Raw genomic sequence first — 14,734 nt, 5'->3', positions numbered from 1 at the left:
GTATGTATGTCATATTTATGCAGTGTACTGTATATCGGAGGGTGGTGACCCTTTGAGAGCTGTATGCCACAAAATTTCATTTTAACGTAGGCGGATCAGCGTACATTCAAAGTGACAATAAAGTTATTATTCTATTCTATTCTAGAATGAAGCTGCTCCTTCGGCCGCAGAACTGGGCTGGCCGGTCGGGGCTATTGGTGAGTGGAAAAGACACACGGACACACAGACAGACACACACAAAATAAGACCTGGTGCCTCTTTTGGAGGCAAAAAATATATATTAAAAAATAACACCAAGTCTTATTTTTGGGAAAACACTGTATTTATGACAGTTGTGGTGATCCCCTTTTGCGACCTTCTGAACAGCAAACTCAATGGGGGAAGCCAGATTCGCTTAACAACCGTGTGACTTACTTAACGGCTGCACTGATTTGCTTAACAATGGTGACAAGAAAGGTCGTAAGACGGGAGAAAATCCACAAAACCACCGTCTAGCTTAGCAGTGGCAATTTTGGGCTCCGTTGCGGTCGTAAGTCGAGGACTACCTTTACTCAAGGGTAGAGTTGCGGGTTCAGGCCCGTTTTCAGCCACAGCAGCGCGGAACTGTTACCTGAGCTGCGCAAGCAGAGGTTCATGAGCAACGCCACCGAGTAGGCCAGGGTGTAATCAGACATGGAGTCCGTGTCCTTCAGGGCCTCCACCAGCCACGGTATGAGCCCGTCCTTAACCATGGCCGATTGCAAAGCCCGCCTGGAGATTCAGAAAAATGTGAATAGATTATCATATTCTAATTCTACCCTTAGATCAGGGGTAGGCAACCTTGGCTCTTTTATGACTTGTGGACTTCAGAATTGGGAGTGGCTCAGGAATTCTGGAAGTTGAAGTCCACGAGTCATAAAAGTGCCAAGGTTGCCTACCCCTGCCTTAGATTATCTATTCTAATAGGCGTTATAACGTATTTTATATATAAGTAAAGATAAAGGTTCCCCCGCACATGCGTGCTAGTCGTTTCCGACTAGCCAGCGCTTGTCCGAGGGCCAGCGCTTGTCCGAGGATGTCTCTGTGGTCATGTGGTCATGTGGTCATGTGGCCGGCATGACTAGACGCCAAAGGCGCACGGAACGCTTTTACCTTCCCACCGTAGTGGTCCCTATTTTTCTACTTGCATTTTTTTACGTGCTTTTGAACTGCTAGGTTGGCAGAAGCTGGGACAAGTAACAGGCGCTCACTCTGTTACACGGCACCCGGGATTCGACCCACCAAACTGCCGACCTTCTGATCGACAAGCTCAGCATCTTAACCCACTGAGCCAACTCCCCTCCGCCCTGTGCGTGCCCACAGAGAGGGCCTCCTCAGGGTGCCTCCAGTCAGGGAATGTCGACTGGTGGCCCCCAAGGGGAGGGCCTTCTCTGTGGGCGCTCCGGCGTTATGGAACCAACTGCCGGTTGAGCTCTGGATGGCATCGGACCTTCGCTCCTTCCGGCGCGGGCTGAAGACCCACTTATTTGAACTAGCTGGTCTGGCCTGATGGGGAATGTTAGGGTTTTTTAATGGGTCCTTTATTGTTTTTATTGTTATTGTAATTTTTAATTGGGCGTTTGTTTAATTCCTTTTAATTTTTGTATTGTTATTTATATATGCCCTGTTAACCGCCCTGAGTCCTTCGGGAGAAGGGTGGTATACAAATTTAATAAATAATAAATAAATAATAATAATCCCCAAGAACACTCCCACCAACAATGATAGGGCATATCTTATAAAAATAATAACAAGCCCCCCCTCTCTTCTAGCACTGATGATGTTCCCTAGTTGGGCAATGAAACATCTGCAAGAAAACAACCCAGCTCAGAGAGCCCCAAGGACCCCACAGTCCTCCTCCTCCTCCTCCTCCTCTTCTCCTCCATGCCCATGCCTTTCTAGCCCTGATGATGTAACGAATGCGAAAGGAGCTTTGCGCACGGTTTTGAACAGGCCGCAATCCGGGAGCGGCTCACAGCCCAGGGCTTAGGGACCCGACTTGGGCAACACGACGGAGGGAAAGGGCCCTACCCACGGTTATCTGCTCCCAGAAGGAAACCAGGATCCTTCAAAAGAGAGATAACTTTCTTTGTGCTGAGCTCCTGTGCTTAGCTCATACACGGAAGATCTGATAGCGGCCTGGTTAATGTTTCACCAGGCGGGCAGGTTTTTTTTTTTTTTTATCATCTAGTTATGCAACCGCGGCTCTTTTCTTTTCTTCCCCTGAGCAATAAGCCATAAAAAGTGAGAGAAAAGCGACAGCTTTATTGTCCAGAAGCTATTATTAGCTCAGCTGATACAGCCTAGTAGTTCACCTGCTCCAATGGTTATTTCATCTGTTTTAACTCCTCGCTCGCCCAAGTGCGCCTCGCACGACAGGCCGCTCCCCGTCACACTTTTAAAAGGGTCTCTAGCGCTCGTCTTCATGAAGGAAAGACAGAAACACCTCAGGGCAGCTTCTCAAAACTCAGCCCTGTGTCTTCCATTCTTTGGCATCTTTAGCTAACCCGTCCCACAAATCTGAGCTCCTGGGTGCTCTCGGAGACGTTTCATGACCCAACTAGGTAACGTCATCAGTGCTAGAAGGGAGTGGGGTGCGCAGAGAGGAGGAGGAAGACTGTGGGGTCCTTGGTGCTCTCTGAGTTTTGGCTTTTTTCTTGCAGACGTTTCATGACTCAACTAGGTCACATCATCAGTGCTAGGAGGGAGGAGGCCTTGTGGGGCGGGGAGGAGGAGGAGGAGGAGGAGGAGGAGGAGGAGGAGGAGGAGGAGGAGGAGGAGGAGGAGGAGGAGGAGGACAGTGACTGTGGGGTCCTTGATGCTCTCTGAACTTGGTGGTTTTCTTGCAGACATTTCATGACCCAACTAGGTAACGTCATCAGTGCTAGCCAAGCTCAGAGAGCACCAAGGACCCCACACTCCTCCTCCTCCTTCCACTTGTACTGATGATGTTCCCTAGTTGGGTCATGAAACGTCTCCCAGAAAACCACCAAGCTCAGAAAGCACCAAGGACCCCACAGTCCTCCTCCTCTTCCTCCTCCTCTCTCCACTTTTTTTACTGTGTTTTCCCAAAAATAAGACCGGTCGGTCTTCTATTAATGTTTGCTCCAAAGGACACATTAGGGCTTATTTCCCAGCTAGGTGTTATTTGGGGGGGAAATACGGTACTAAATGCGTCCGTCTGGCTGATGATCTTAACTGGGGCTTATTTTGGGGGGTGGGGCTTATATTACGAGCTTGGGGTCTTCTTTTTTGGGTTGGGTCTTATTTTTGGGAAAACACGGTAGCCCTGAAGTTCACAACTTGGATCGTGAAACGTCTGCAAGAAAATAACCAAACTGAGAGAGCACAAAGGACCCCACAGTCCTCTTCCTCCTCCTCCTCCTCCTCCTCCTCCTCCTCCCTTTTGCACCCTTCCAGCACTGATGATGTTATCTAGCTTGGTAATAAAATGTCTGTAAGAAAACCACCAAGCTCAGAGAGCACCAAGGACCGCAAAGAAAGAAAGAAAGAAAGAAAGAAAGAAAGAAAGAAAGAAAGAAAGAAAGAAAGAAAGAAAGAAAGAAAGAAAGAAAGAAAGAGGGAGGGAGGGAAGGAAGGAAGGTGGGAGGGAAGGAAGGAAGGAAGGAAAGAGAAAGAAAGAAAAAAAGAAAGAAAGAAAGGAAGGAAGGAAGGAAGGAAGGAAGGAAGGAGGAGGAGGAGGAGGGAGGGAGGGAGGGAGGGAAGGAAGGAAAGAAAGAAAGAAAGAAAGAAAGAAAGAAAGAAAGGGAGGGAGGGAGGGAGGGAGGGAGGGAAGGAAGGAAGGTGGGAGGGAAGGAAGGAAGGAAGGAAAGAGAAAGAAAGAAAAAAAGAAAGAAAGAAAGGAAGGAAGGAAGGAGGAGGAGGAGGAGGAGGGAGGGAAGGAAGGAAAGAAAGAAAGAAAGAAAGAAAGAAAGAAAGAAAAAGAAAGAAAGAAAGAAAGAAAGAAAGAAAGAAAGAAAGAAAGAAAGAAAGAAAGAAAGAAAGAAAGAAAAGGGAAGGAGCAGGGGAGGTGGAAGGAAGGAAGGAAGGAAGGAAGGAAGGAAGGAAGGGAGGGAGGGAGGGAGGGAGGGAGGCCAGTTCAGAGAGCACCAAAGATCCCACATCAAGAGGACTGTGTGCATCTTCTAGGTTGAAATTTAGCAAACCACTACATAATACAGCTAGTCCTCGGCTTACAATGGATCGTTTAGTGACCGTTTGAAGTTACAATGGCACTGAAAAAGTGACTTCCGACCATTTTGCACACTTACGACCGTCGCAGCATCCCATGGTCACTTCATCCAGATTAGAGGCTTGGCAACCGGCTCACCTTTATGACGGTCGTGTTGCCCTGTGGTCCCAATGGGGCAAAGCTCACTTGACCGTCTGTCTCGCTTAGCAGTGGAAATTTTGGCCTGCCTTGGGGCCGTTAAGCCGAGGACTGGCCGTCGTCCTGATTCCTGAGACCGCTTTGGGCCACAAAGCGGGTCTCTTTCTAGATGCCCTTCCTAGACGAGCCTGGTGGGCAGAGGCTCACTTGCACACATCACATCACTTTTGGGTAGGGTGGGGTGTTGGACTAGATGACCTCCGAGGACCCTTCCATCATCATCATCATCATTATGCAAGGCAGCACCACAGCCCAGCCCAGCCCAGCCCGCTTGCACCCGCTCCCCGCTGTCGGCAGCCCACCCACCCAGATCCCTCACCTGAGGCTGAGTTTCTGCAGAGCACCCAGGACGTTCTCTCGGGTCAGGGAGAATTTATCTTCCGCCTTCAACCTTCCTTCCAGCATCCGGAGCAGCCGGGGATTCTGGGAAAGGTAGAGCCGGCCTGGGATGAATGGAAGGAGAATGAGAGCAATGGAGAGGGAGAGAGAGAGAGAGAGAGACCCACGAAGCTCTTGAAATACGGGGAGTCCTCGACTTACTAGCAGAATACCAGAGTTGGAAGGGACCTTGGAGGTCTTCTAGTCCAACCCCCTGACTTAGGGACTGTTCACTACGTTACAACGCTGCTGGGGGAAAAAAGGGACATATGACCCCCCCACTTCATGACTGTGGCGGCGATTCCCACAGTCACGCTTGACTGCTGGTTCAGATTTATGACGGTCACAGTGCCCCGGGGGGTCACGTGGTTCCCCCTTTTGCGACCTCCTGACAAACAGGTGGAGGCCAGACTCACTTAAGGACCGTGTGACTCAGCGAACAGCAGCCGTGGTTCACTTAACAAAGGCGGCAAGGGAAGTCGTAAAATGGAGCAAATTTCTTGCTCAGCTACATAAATTTGGAGCTCAACTGTGGTCGTAAGTGGAGGACTACCTGTATTGCCTGTTTTCCCCTCCCTCGGGCCCGGAGTCCTTTTGCATAGCACTTAGCAGATGCTGGGAGTCCTTGACTTACAACCATGTGTTTAGGGACCGTTCAAAGTTACAACAGCACGGGAAAAAGGGGGGACTTCGCACCGTTTTTCACTCTTATGAAAAACTGCCCTAAGTCCCTTTTTTTTCTGTGCCGTTGTAACTTCGAATGGTTACTAAGTGGATGGTTGTAAGTTGAGGACTACCTGTACTGCTGAGTAGCAAGGATGAATGAGCTGATTTGAGGCCTGGCAGAGGTTTCTAGGAGCTTCAGGCGGCCTTTCTCAGGCGAAGGCCCCAGTATCCATTGGGTGATAATGGGTCTATTGTGCACTCTGTTCTGTTCTGCGTTCTGTTCTCTTCTGCGTTCTGTTCCGTTCCATTTCAAGTTCTCTTCTCTTCTGCATTTTCTCTTCTCTTCTATGTTCTGTTCTCTTCTGCATTCTATTCTATTCTATTCCGCCTTCTCTTCTCTATTCTATTCCGCCTTCTCTTCTCTATTCTATTTATATAAATTAAATAAATAAATAAATAAATAAATAAATATTCTATTCTGTTCTCTTCTCTTCTATTCTGTGTTCTATTTTATTCTCTTCTCTTCTCATTCTATTCTATTCATTTTCTCTATTTCTATTCTATTCTATTCCATCCTGATTTCTATTCTATTCTATTCTATTCTATTCTGGGGGAGCCAATCTTTGTTGACCACAGTCTGGAAGGCCCCAATAATTATGGAACTGAGGGCCTATGGACTGGTGGTCAGTTACAACCTCTAGGAATGACGGGACAACGGGGGACTTGGCTTTTACCAGAATTGACTATGATGGCTTGTTTTTGTTTTCACAATCGATTGCGCATTGCCCCTTATACCCCTAAGGACAGAGAACTCTGGGTATTAGCCATTGTGAGAGGATGGCCGAATTTACATCTGCTGCCCCTAGAGGTGAGAGCTCTATGGGGCAGGCCATACCCGGTGCGGTTGCTCCAGACTTCCATCCCCCCCGAGAACTGGCTCTGTGGCCGTAGTGAGAGGACGGTGGCAGGCCTGCCCGGGGGGTTTATCCAGCTGAGTGGCAGCGGCTGGACGGAGGCCTGGGACTCCCTCTCTGAATAGATCCTCCTTTGGACTATTATCCATGGACTGCCTGCGACCCGGACTGCTATTTATGCCTTCCTTTAAATATTCTTCCACGGACTTGTGCGCCCTCAGGGGTGCTCCCCCCTCCTGGGTGCGACCCGCCATGCCAGCCGATTATAACCTCGAGGAAGGGCCCATTTATTGGGACCCTGAGAGTTGGCTGGGCACGGGTAGGGGCCTTCGACGTAGACCTAATAAGAGGCCCCTGATTATTTTTCTTTCAAAATTTTTTAGGGGGTTAGGGAGGCGGGAGGGTTCTTTTGGTTGTTTGGATAAGGGGGACTATCCAACTGCCGCTGTTCTGGCTAGGGCCGATGGAGATCGCAGGGGGGAGGGGCGGGGGTCGGTCACCTCCGGGGCTCCAGGGCTGGTCGTGGGGCTACCTATTCCCACGACATCAGGGAATGGCAGCAGATGTAGGAGCAGAGGGCCGTATCGATCTCAGGGAAGGCCTCTCCGCTGCTTACAAGCGGTGAGGCACTCCGACCCTCTGGCTCTACCCCAAGGTCCCGGGAGTGAGGGTGTGCAGCCCCCTGAGCTCCGGCTGGTGTATTTGAATGCCAGGTCCGTCTCTAATAAGGCTCCTCTCGTTCGTGATCTGGTCGAGGGTGAGCAGGCGGACCTGGCTTGCATCACGGAGACTTGGTTGGGCCCAGAGGGCGGGATTCCTCTGGTTGACCTTTGCCCACCAGGTTTCCGGGTGCTGCACCGGCCTCGGGCTCAGGGTAGGGGTGGGGGTGTGGCTGTTGTTATGAGGGAGACCTTGTGTCCGCGGGAGGCCACTGTTCCTCAGATAGTCGGGTGTGAGTCTCTCTTTTTGAGATGCGGCCCTGGTGCGCAGTTGGGCTTGCTGCTGGTGTACCTTTCGCCTAGTCACGCAGCAGCAGCCCTGCCTGAGCTGCTCGATGTCCTCTCTGGGCTGGTGGTTGAGTTCCCGAAACTCATAGTTTTGGGGGACTTCAATCTACCATCGCTGGGAGGATCATCTGAGTTGGCTCGGGAGTTCATGGCTTCCATGACGGCCATGGACCTGACGCAAGTAATTTCGGGACCGACTCATGAGGGAGGCCACACCCTTGACCTAGTTTTTTTATCTGGACGGTGGTTAGATGATCTTGGTGGGGGCTCTCCAATTATTATGCCCCTGTCATGGACCGATCATCATCTCCTGCGGCTGGTCTTCCGTTTTGCCACCCCCCGCCGTGGGTGTTCGGAACCAATTAAATGGTACCGCCCCAGACGCCTAATGGATCCCCAGAGGTTCCAGGCAGTGCTGGGGTCCCCACCTGCCTCCCTTGCTCACAGCTCGGCAGATGCCTTAGTGGAAGCCTGGGAAAGGACGGCCACTGAGGCTCTTGACCGAGTTGTACCCCTGCGGCCCCTGACCCGGTGCAGATCCCGTCGAGCTCCATGGTTCTCTGCGGAGCTTCGGGAGATGAAGCGTCGGAGACGGGGCCTAGAGAGCGGTTGGAGGTCCAGCCGATCCGAATCCGACCGATTGCGACTAAGAGCCTACATTAGGTCTTATCTCGCTGCGATAAGGGAGGCGAGGTCTAACCACTTCGCCACCCTTATCGCGTCCGCAGATAATCGCCCGGCCGCCCTGTTTAGGGTGACTCGCTCCCTCCTAAATCAGGAGGTGAGGGAGGATCCCTTGCAGGGTTGTGCCGAGGAGTTTAACCAACATCTGTCGGACAAAATCGCTCGGATTCGGACCGGTCTGGACTCTGACTGGGCAGAGTCTGACGATCAGGACACTGGCGGTCTTGTCGATATCACCTGGGAGGAGTTTGATTCTGTGACTCCGGAGGAAGTGGACAGGATCATGGGGAGGCTGAGCACCACCACGTGTTTATTGGACCCGTGCCCTTCCTGGCTGGTCTATGCAGCCCGGGAGAGGACACGCAGCTGGTTCCAGGCAGTTATATCGGCTTCTTTGAGCGAGGGTTGCTTCCCCGCCGTCCTGAAAGAGGCGGTGGTGAGGCCCCTCCTCAAGAAGCCTGCCTTGGACCCAGCTGTATTAAACAACTTTCGTCCTGTCTCCAACCTTCGCTTTCTTGCGAAGGTTGTTGAGAGTGTGGTGGCGCATCAGCTCCCTCTGGTCCTGGATGAAGCGGATTATCTAGACCCGTACCAATCGGGTTTCAGGCCCGGGCACAGCACGGAGACGGCATTGGTCGCGCTGGTGAATGATCTCTGGAGGGCTCGGGACAGGGGATATTCCTCTGTTCTAGTCCTATTAGACCTCTCGGCGGCTTTCGATACCATCGACCATGGTATCTTGCTGCGGCGTCTCAGGGGATTGGGAGTGGGAGGCACGGTTTTGCAGTGGTTCTCCTCCTATCTCCTGGGACGCTCGCAGTCGGTGTTGGCAGGAGGGCAGAGGTCGACCGCGAGGTCTCTCATTTGTGGAGTTCCTCAGGGGTCGGTCCTCTCGCCTCTCCTGTTCAACATCTACATGAAACCGCTGGGTGAGATCATTCGTGGCTTTGGAGTTGGGTATCATCAGTACGCTGATGATACCCAACTTTTCCTTTCGACCCCAAACCACCCCAGTGATGCCCTCAACGTGATGTCCCGGTGCCTGGAGGCGGTTCGGGTCTGGATGGGGAGGAACAGACTCCAACTCAACCCCGACAAGACTGAGTGGCTTTGCATACCTTCATCCCGGGTTTATTCGGATATTCCACCTTTGGCTATGGGGGGTGAACTATTACCCCCCGTAGATAGGGCTCGCAACTTGGGAGTCCTCCTAGATTCACGGCTCACCCTGGAAGACCATATAGGAGCTGTGACTAGGGGGGCCTTCGCCCAGGTTCGCCTGGTGCGCCAGTTGCGGCCCTATCTTAGCCGGGATGATTTGTGCACGGTCACTCATGCGCTCGTGTCCTCTCGTCTAGACTACTGCAACGCTCTCTACATGGGGCTGCCCTTGAGGACCACCCGGAAGCTCCAACTGGTACAGAATGCAGCCGCGAGAGTTGTGTTGGGAGTCTCCCGATACTCCCAGGTTACACCGCTGCTCCGTGAGCTGCATTGGTTGCCGGTTGTCTTCCGGGTGAGATTCAAGGTACTGGTAACAGTGTTTAAAGCCCTTCATGGCATGGGGCCGGAGTACCTTGGGGAACATCTGCTGCCGGCATCAAGCTCCCTGCGCCCTGTGCGTTCCCACAGAGAGGGCCTCCTCAGGGTGCCACCGATCAGAGAATGTCGATTGGTGGTCCCCAGGGGGAGATCCTTCTCTGTGGGCGCTCCGGAGCTGTGGAACCAGCTACCGGTAGAGCTCCGGATGGCGCCCGATCTTCGCTCCTTTCGTCGCGATCTCAAGACGTTTCTGTTTGTTCAAGCCGGCCTAGCCTGATGGGGATTGGTGGGGTTTTTTATTCTTGTGTTTTAATTTTAACTTGGCGTTTGAACTTGATTCCAACTGTTTTAATATGGGCAATTATTTAATCTTGTTTTAACGTTTGTATTTAGTATTTTATTTTGCCCTGTGAACCGCCCTGAGTCCTCAGGGAGAAGGGCGGTATATAAATATTATTAAATTAAAATTAAATTAAATTATTCTATTCTATTCTATTCTATTCTATTCTATTCTATTCTATTCATTTTCTATTCATTTTCTATTCTATTCTATTCTATTCTATTCTATTCTATTCTATTCTATTCTATTCTATTCTATTCCTATTCCTATTTCTATTTCTATTTCTATTCTATTTACATTCTGTTCTATTCTACATCCCATTCCATTCCATTCCATTCCATTCCATTCTCCACCTCTTACCTTCAGCCAAGGAGGCAAAGGCATTGATGAGTCTGGCGGTGTATTGGCGAACAACCTCGCACTTGGACTGGATCAGCATTAAGAAGCTCCTCTGCAAGAGACACAAACACACACACACACACACACACAAATTGAAATAATTGCAGTTAATTCTGGAGTACTTGACAGAAAATAAAAACTAGAGCTACACACACAGGTAGTCCTCGACTTACGACCACATGCTGGGGCCAGAATTTCCACTGCTAAGCAAGACTGTTCTTAAGTGAGCTGTGCCTAATTTTACAGCATTTTTGTTGCCACATTATTAAGTGAATCATCGCAGTTACTTGCGCAGGTGTTGAGGACCTCTAAGGTCCCTCCCAATTCTGTTATTCTGCACTCTCTCTAAAGGGACTGTGTACAGGTAGTCCTCGACTTACAATCACAATTGAACATCAAGATTTCTGCTATTAAGTGTGTTTCGCCCCATTTGACAAACTTTCTTGCCCCTAGTTGTGAAGTGAATCGGCTGCAGTAGTTAAGTTAGAAATAGGGTTGTTAAGAAAATTGAGTTTCCCTATTGATTTTGCTTTGTCGGGAGGTCACAAAAGGTGACCCGGGGAGAGTGCAACCATCATAAATACAAGTCAGTTTGCCATGTTTTTCGGAATTTTGATCATCTGGCCACGGGGATGCTGCAACCGTCGTGTGAAAGGCGGTCCTAAGCCCCTTTCTTCAGTGCCGTTCTGACTTCAGACGGGCACGAAAGGAATTGTTGTTTAAGCGTCAAGGATGAAACGTTGGCAGCTACGTGCCTCTGCATTTCAACTTGCCTCTAAGGGGGGGAAGGTGTTACTTTTCAGTGAATTAGATGGAGCAACGAAACTTCTACGATTTGGCTGAAGACCGTGAAAGCCTGAAACCTTTTCAAGGACAACAGAACAGGTGTGGATTTGAAGTGGACGGTTCCCATAACAAAGTGAACTTGTTTGTATGGACCACGTTAAGACGTTGTGGGTTTGGCTGGGGAACGTTATTATTGTTTAAATCGACGAACTAGTGTCTGGGTACCTCAGAGTTAAGTTTTGCTTCGACATTAGAAAGAGTACAGAGAAAAGCAACCAAGATGATTAGGGGACTGGAGGCTAAAACATATAAGGAACAGTTGCTAGAATTGGGCATGCTTAGTTTAATGAAGAGAAGGACGAGGGGGGACATGATAGCAGTGTTCCAATATCTCAGGGGCTGCCCCAAAGAAGAGGGAGTCAAGCTATTCTCCAAAGCGCCTGAAGGCAGGACAAGAAGCAAAGGATGGAAACTCATCAAGGAGAGAAGCAACCTGTCAGAAATTGCCTGACAGTTAGAACAATTAATCAGTGGAACAACCTGCCTCCAGAAACTGTGAATGCTCCAACACTGGAAGTTTTTAAAAGAGGAGACTGGACAGCCATTTGTCTGGAATGGTTCAGGGTTTCCTGCCTGAGCAGGGGGTTGGACTAGATGACCTCCAAGATCCCTTCCAACTTTATTATTATTATTAATAATAATAAGAAGAAGAAGAAGCAGAAGAAGAAGCAAAAGCAGAAGCAGTGTATTCAATAAACAATAAGATTTTCGGAGACAGAATGAACCTGGACTTTTATTTGGAATCTTGAGCTGGGTGTCGACAGGACGTCAATGACTCGCTGTATTCTACTTTGCAAGAAAAAGAAGGGAAATTGTGGGAAGGGATTAAAAAAGTCAGCAGTGGCAAATCAATCCCCTTTTAGATGTTTTCAGTCTTTGGTCTACATTGTGACCGCCCCTCACTAACCTGGCCGTTGCTGTAGCAATCCAAAAGATCGTTGTTGATATAAGCCTGCAGAACGGTGTCCCGCTGTTCACCCGGATGGGAAGTTGTCAAACGCTGCAAAAAAAACAGAGATGTCCCCGTACTCCTCTACGTAGGACCACAACTGAGCCCCACATTTGTTAAGTGAGTTTTGCCCCATTTTTACGAACTTTCTTGCCACAGCTGTTAAGCGAATCACCTCAGTGGTTAAATTAGTAACCCAGTTGTTAGGCCATAGACTATGCCAGGGCTAGGCAACCTGAGCTCTTTTACGACTCGTGGACTTCAACTCCCAGAATTCCTGAGCCAGCCAGGCTGAGGGGAAAGGGAGAGGTTTCCAAGCTGAGCCATGTTGGCTCAGGAATTCTGGGAGTTGAAGTCCATGATTCATGAAGGGGCCATAGTTCCCCCACGCTGGCTGAGGAATTCTGGGAGTTGAAGTCCACGAGCCATGAAGGGGCCATAGTTCCCTCATGCTGGCTCAGGAATTGTGGGATTTGAGGTCCGCAAGTCATGAAGGGACCATACTTCCCCCACGCTGGCTGAGGAATTCTGGGAGTTGAAGTCCACAAGTCATGGAGGGGCCATAGTTCCCTCATGCTGGCTCAGGAATTGTGGGATTTGAGGCCCGCAAGTCATGGAGGGGCTATAGTTCCCTCACGCTGGCTGAGGAATTCTGGGAGTTGAAGTCCACGAGTCATGAAGGGGCCATACTTCCCCCATGCTGGCTGAGGAATTCTGGGAGTTGAAGTCCGCGAGTCATGGTTAACCCTAAACCACCACCACCCTTTGGCTTTGCTTGTCAAGAATGTTGGAAAAGCTTGGTGGGCTGGGGAATTCTGGGAGTTGAAGTCCACAAGCTGTTGCCAAGCTGGGGACCCCCTGATTTATCGCAAGACTTACCCAGCGCAAGGCCTGTAGCAAGAAAGCCTTGAGGCGGTCACTTCCGTCCATCAGGTCCTTCTTGAGCTTCTCGTAATCCAAAGAGGGCAGAAGGGGGACCTCCTGCACCTTCCTACACAAAAAAAAAGCGCCTGTGAGAAAGGCAACTGACTCTCTTAAGTCAGGGTATTTTCAACCTTTTCACCCACTGAACCACTTTTAGGATATGGCAAGATCCGAGTACCACCAGTCGCCTAGCAAGGTGTCAAAAACTTCATCACCAACCCCCCCAAAAGGTGATGAAGTACAGGTAGTCCTCGACTTACAACAGTTCGCTTAGTGACTGTTCAAAGTTACAATGGCACTGGAAAAAGTTCCCTCCGAGCCACAGCCGAGCAAGATACCTGCCTGCCCGCCTGGGGGCGCTCTTCCTCCTGTCCGAGGTTTTCATGGTTGTGAGCATTTCTGTTGAGGATTGGCAGTGGGGGTGGGGTGTGGGGGGTGTTTGGTTTTTATTCCCCCCCCCATCTGCTGGGTGGTTGCAGCAAGTTTTGGTCACTTCACATGACCCTGGGACACTGTGACCGTCATAAATATGAATCAGTTGCCAAGCATCTGACTGTAAATCAAAAGACCCTGGAGATGCTGCAACATTCCAGCTGATCAGCGCTTCTCCTGGGCTCAGCGGAAGCACCAGGATCAGCGCCGAGCTCCAGCTGGATCCTGGTGCTGATCCTGGTGCTTCCGCTGAGCCCCGACAGCCCTGCAGCTCCAGCCGTCTCTCGCTCAGGCTTGGGCGGTGCTGCCACCGGTTCAGCTCATTCCCCTCCCCCGCTACCACTTTTCTAGGATGGTGGCGTACCACCTGCCAGGTGCCAATGTACCACAGGTGGTACCCATGCCACTGGTTGAAAAGCCCTGCTCTAAGTCCTAGAAAGTCATGCGGTTTTTATAAAGGACATTAGATAACCCTTAGTGTTGTCATTTTTTACTGTGAGCATACTGGCCCACATTAAAAATGAAATTCTATTGCCTGCTCTTGAAGGAAAGCATATATCTACCCACACACATACATAACACACATATACTCATGGTATATACATACATACATACATATACACATACACCCATACATACATACATACATATATATATATATATATATATATATATATATATATATATATATATATATATATATATATATTAATCCAGGGGTCTTCAAACTTGGCCTTCAACTCCCAGAATTCCTGAGCCAGCCATGCTGAGGGGAAAGGGAGAGGATTCCATACTGAGCCAGGCTGGCTCAGGAATTCTGGGAGTTGAAGTCCACCAGTCATAAAAGAGCCAAGGCTGCCTACCCCTGGCTTAGCTCCATGCTTTCATCCTGGAAAGAACAAAGAAGAACTAGAGGTGATCTTTGATTTATGTCTATAACTCAACCCAAAACATCCACTGCTAAGCAAGGCCATTGTTGAGCGGGTTGTGCCTCATTTTACCAACTGGTTTGCCACCGCCGTTAAGTGAATCACTTCCATGGCTAAGGGAACTGTGCGGCTGTTAAGCGAATCTGCCTTCCCCACTGACTTTGCTGGTCGGAAGCCGGCTCGGATGGCTGCAACTGGGGATCGTGTGACGGGGCAGCTGTCACAATAACGTGCCAGTTGCCAAGGGTCTCAATCCCATGACATGGAGATGCTATGATGGTCGTGAGGTGCAGGTCTTCAGTCACTTTTGTCAGAA

General features: G+C 49.9%; 1 protein-coding gene across 1 annotated transcript in view; it reads right to left on the bottom strand.

The window, feature by feature from the left end:
- The window catches only part of ARMC9 (armadillo repeat containing 9), a 134,563-nt gene that overhangs the window by 60,704 nt on the left and 59,125 nt on the right, over positions 1-14,734 (bottom strand). Inside the window, 5 exon segments of the mRNA XM_083364078.1 lie at positions 611-750; positions 4,728-4,851; positions 10,300-10,390; positions 12,092-12,184; positions 13,013-13,124. Of these exon segments, the coding sequence (XP_083220204.1) occupies positions 611-750; positions 4,728-4,851; positions 10,300-10,390; positions 12,092-12,184; positions 13,013-13,124 (560 nt within the window).

This window comes from Vipera ursinii (assembly GCF_947247035.1).
Source record: "Vipera ursinii genome assembly, chromosome: 5".
In the NCBI taxonomy this organism is placed as follows: Eukaryota; Metazoa; Chordata; class Lepidosauria; order Squamata; family Viperidae; genus Vipera; species Vipera ursinii.
The sequence above is the reverse complement of the archived record's forward strand: the minus strand, read 5'-3'. Positions and strand labels throughout refer to the sequence as shown.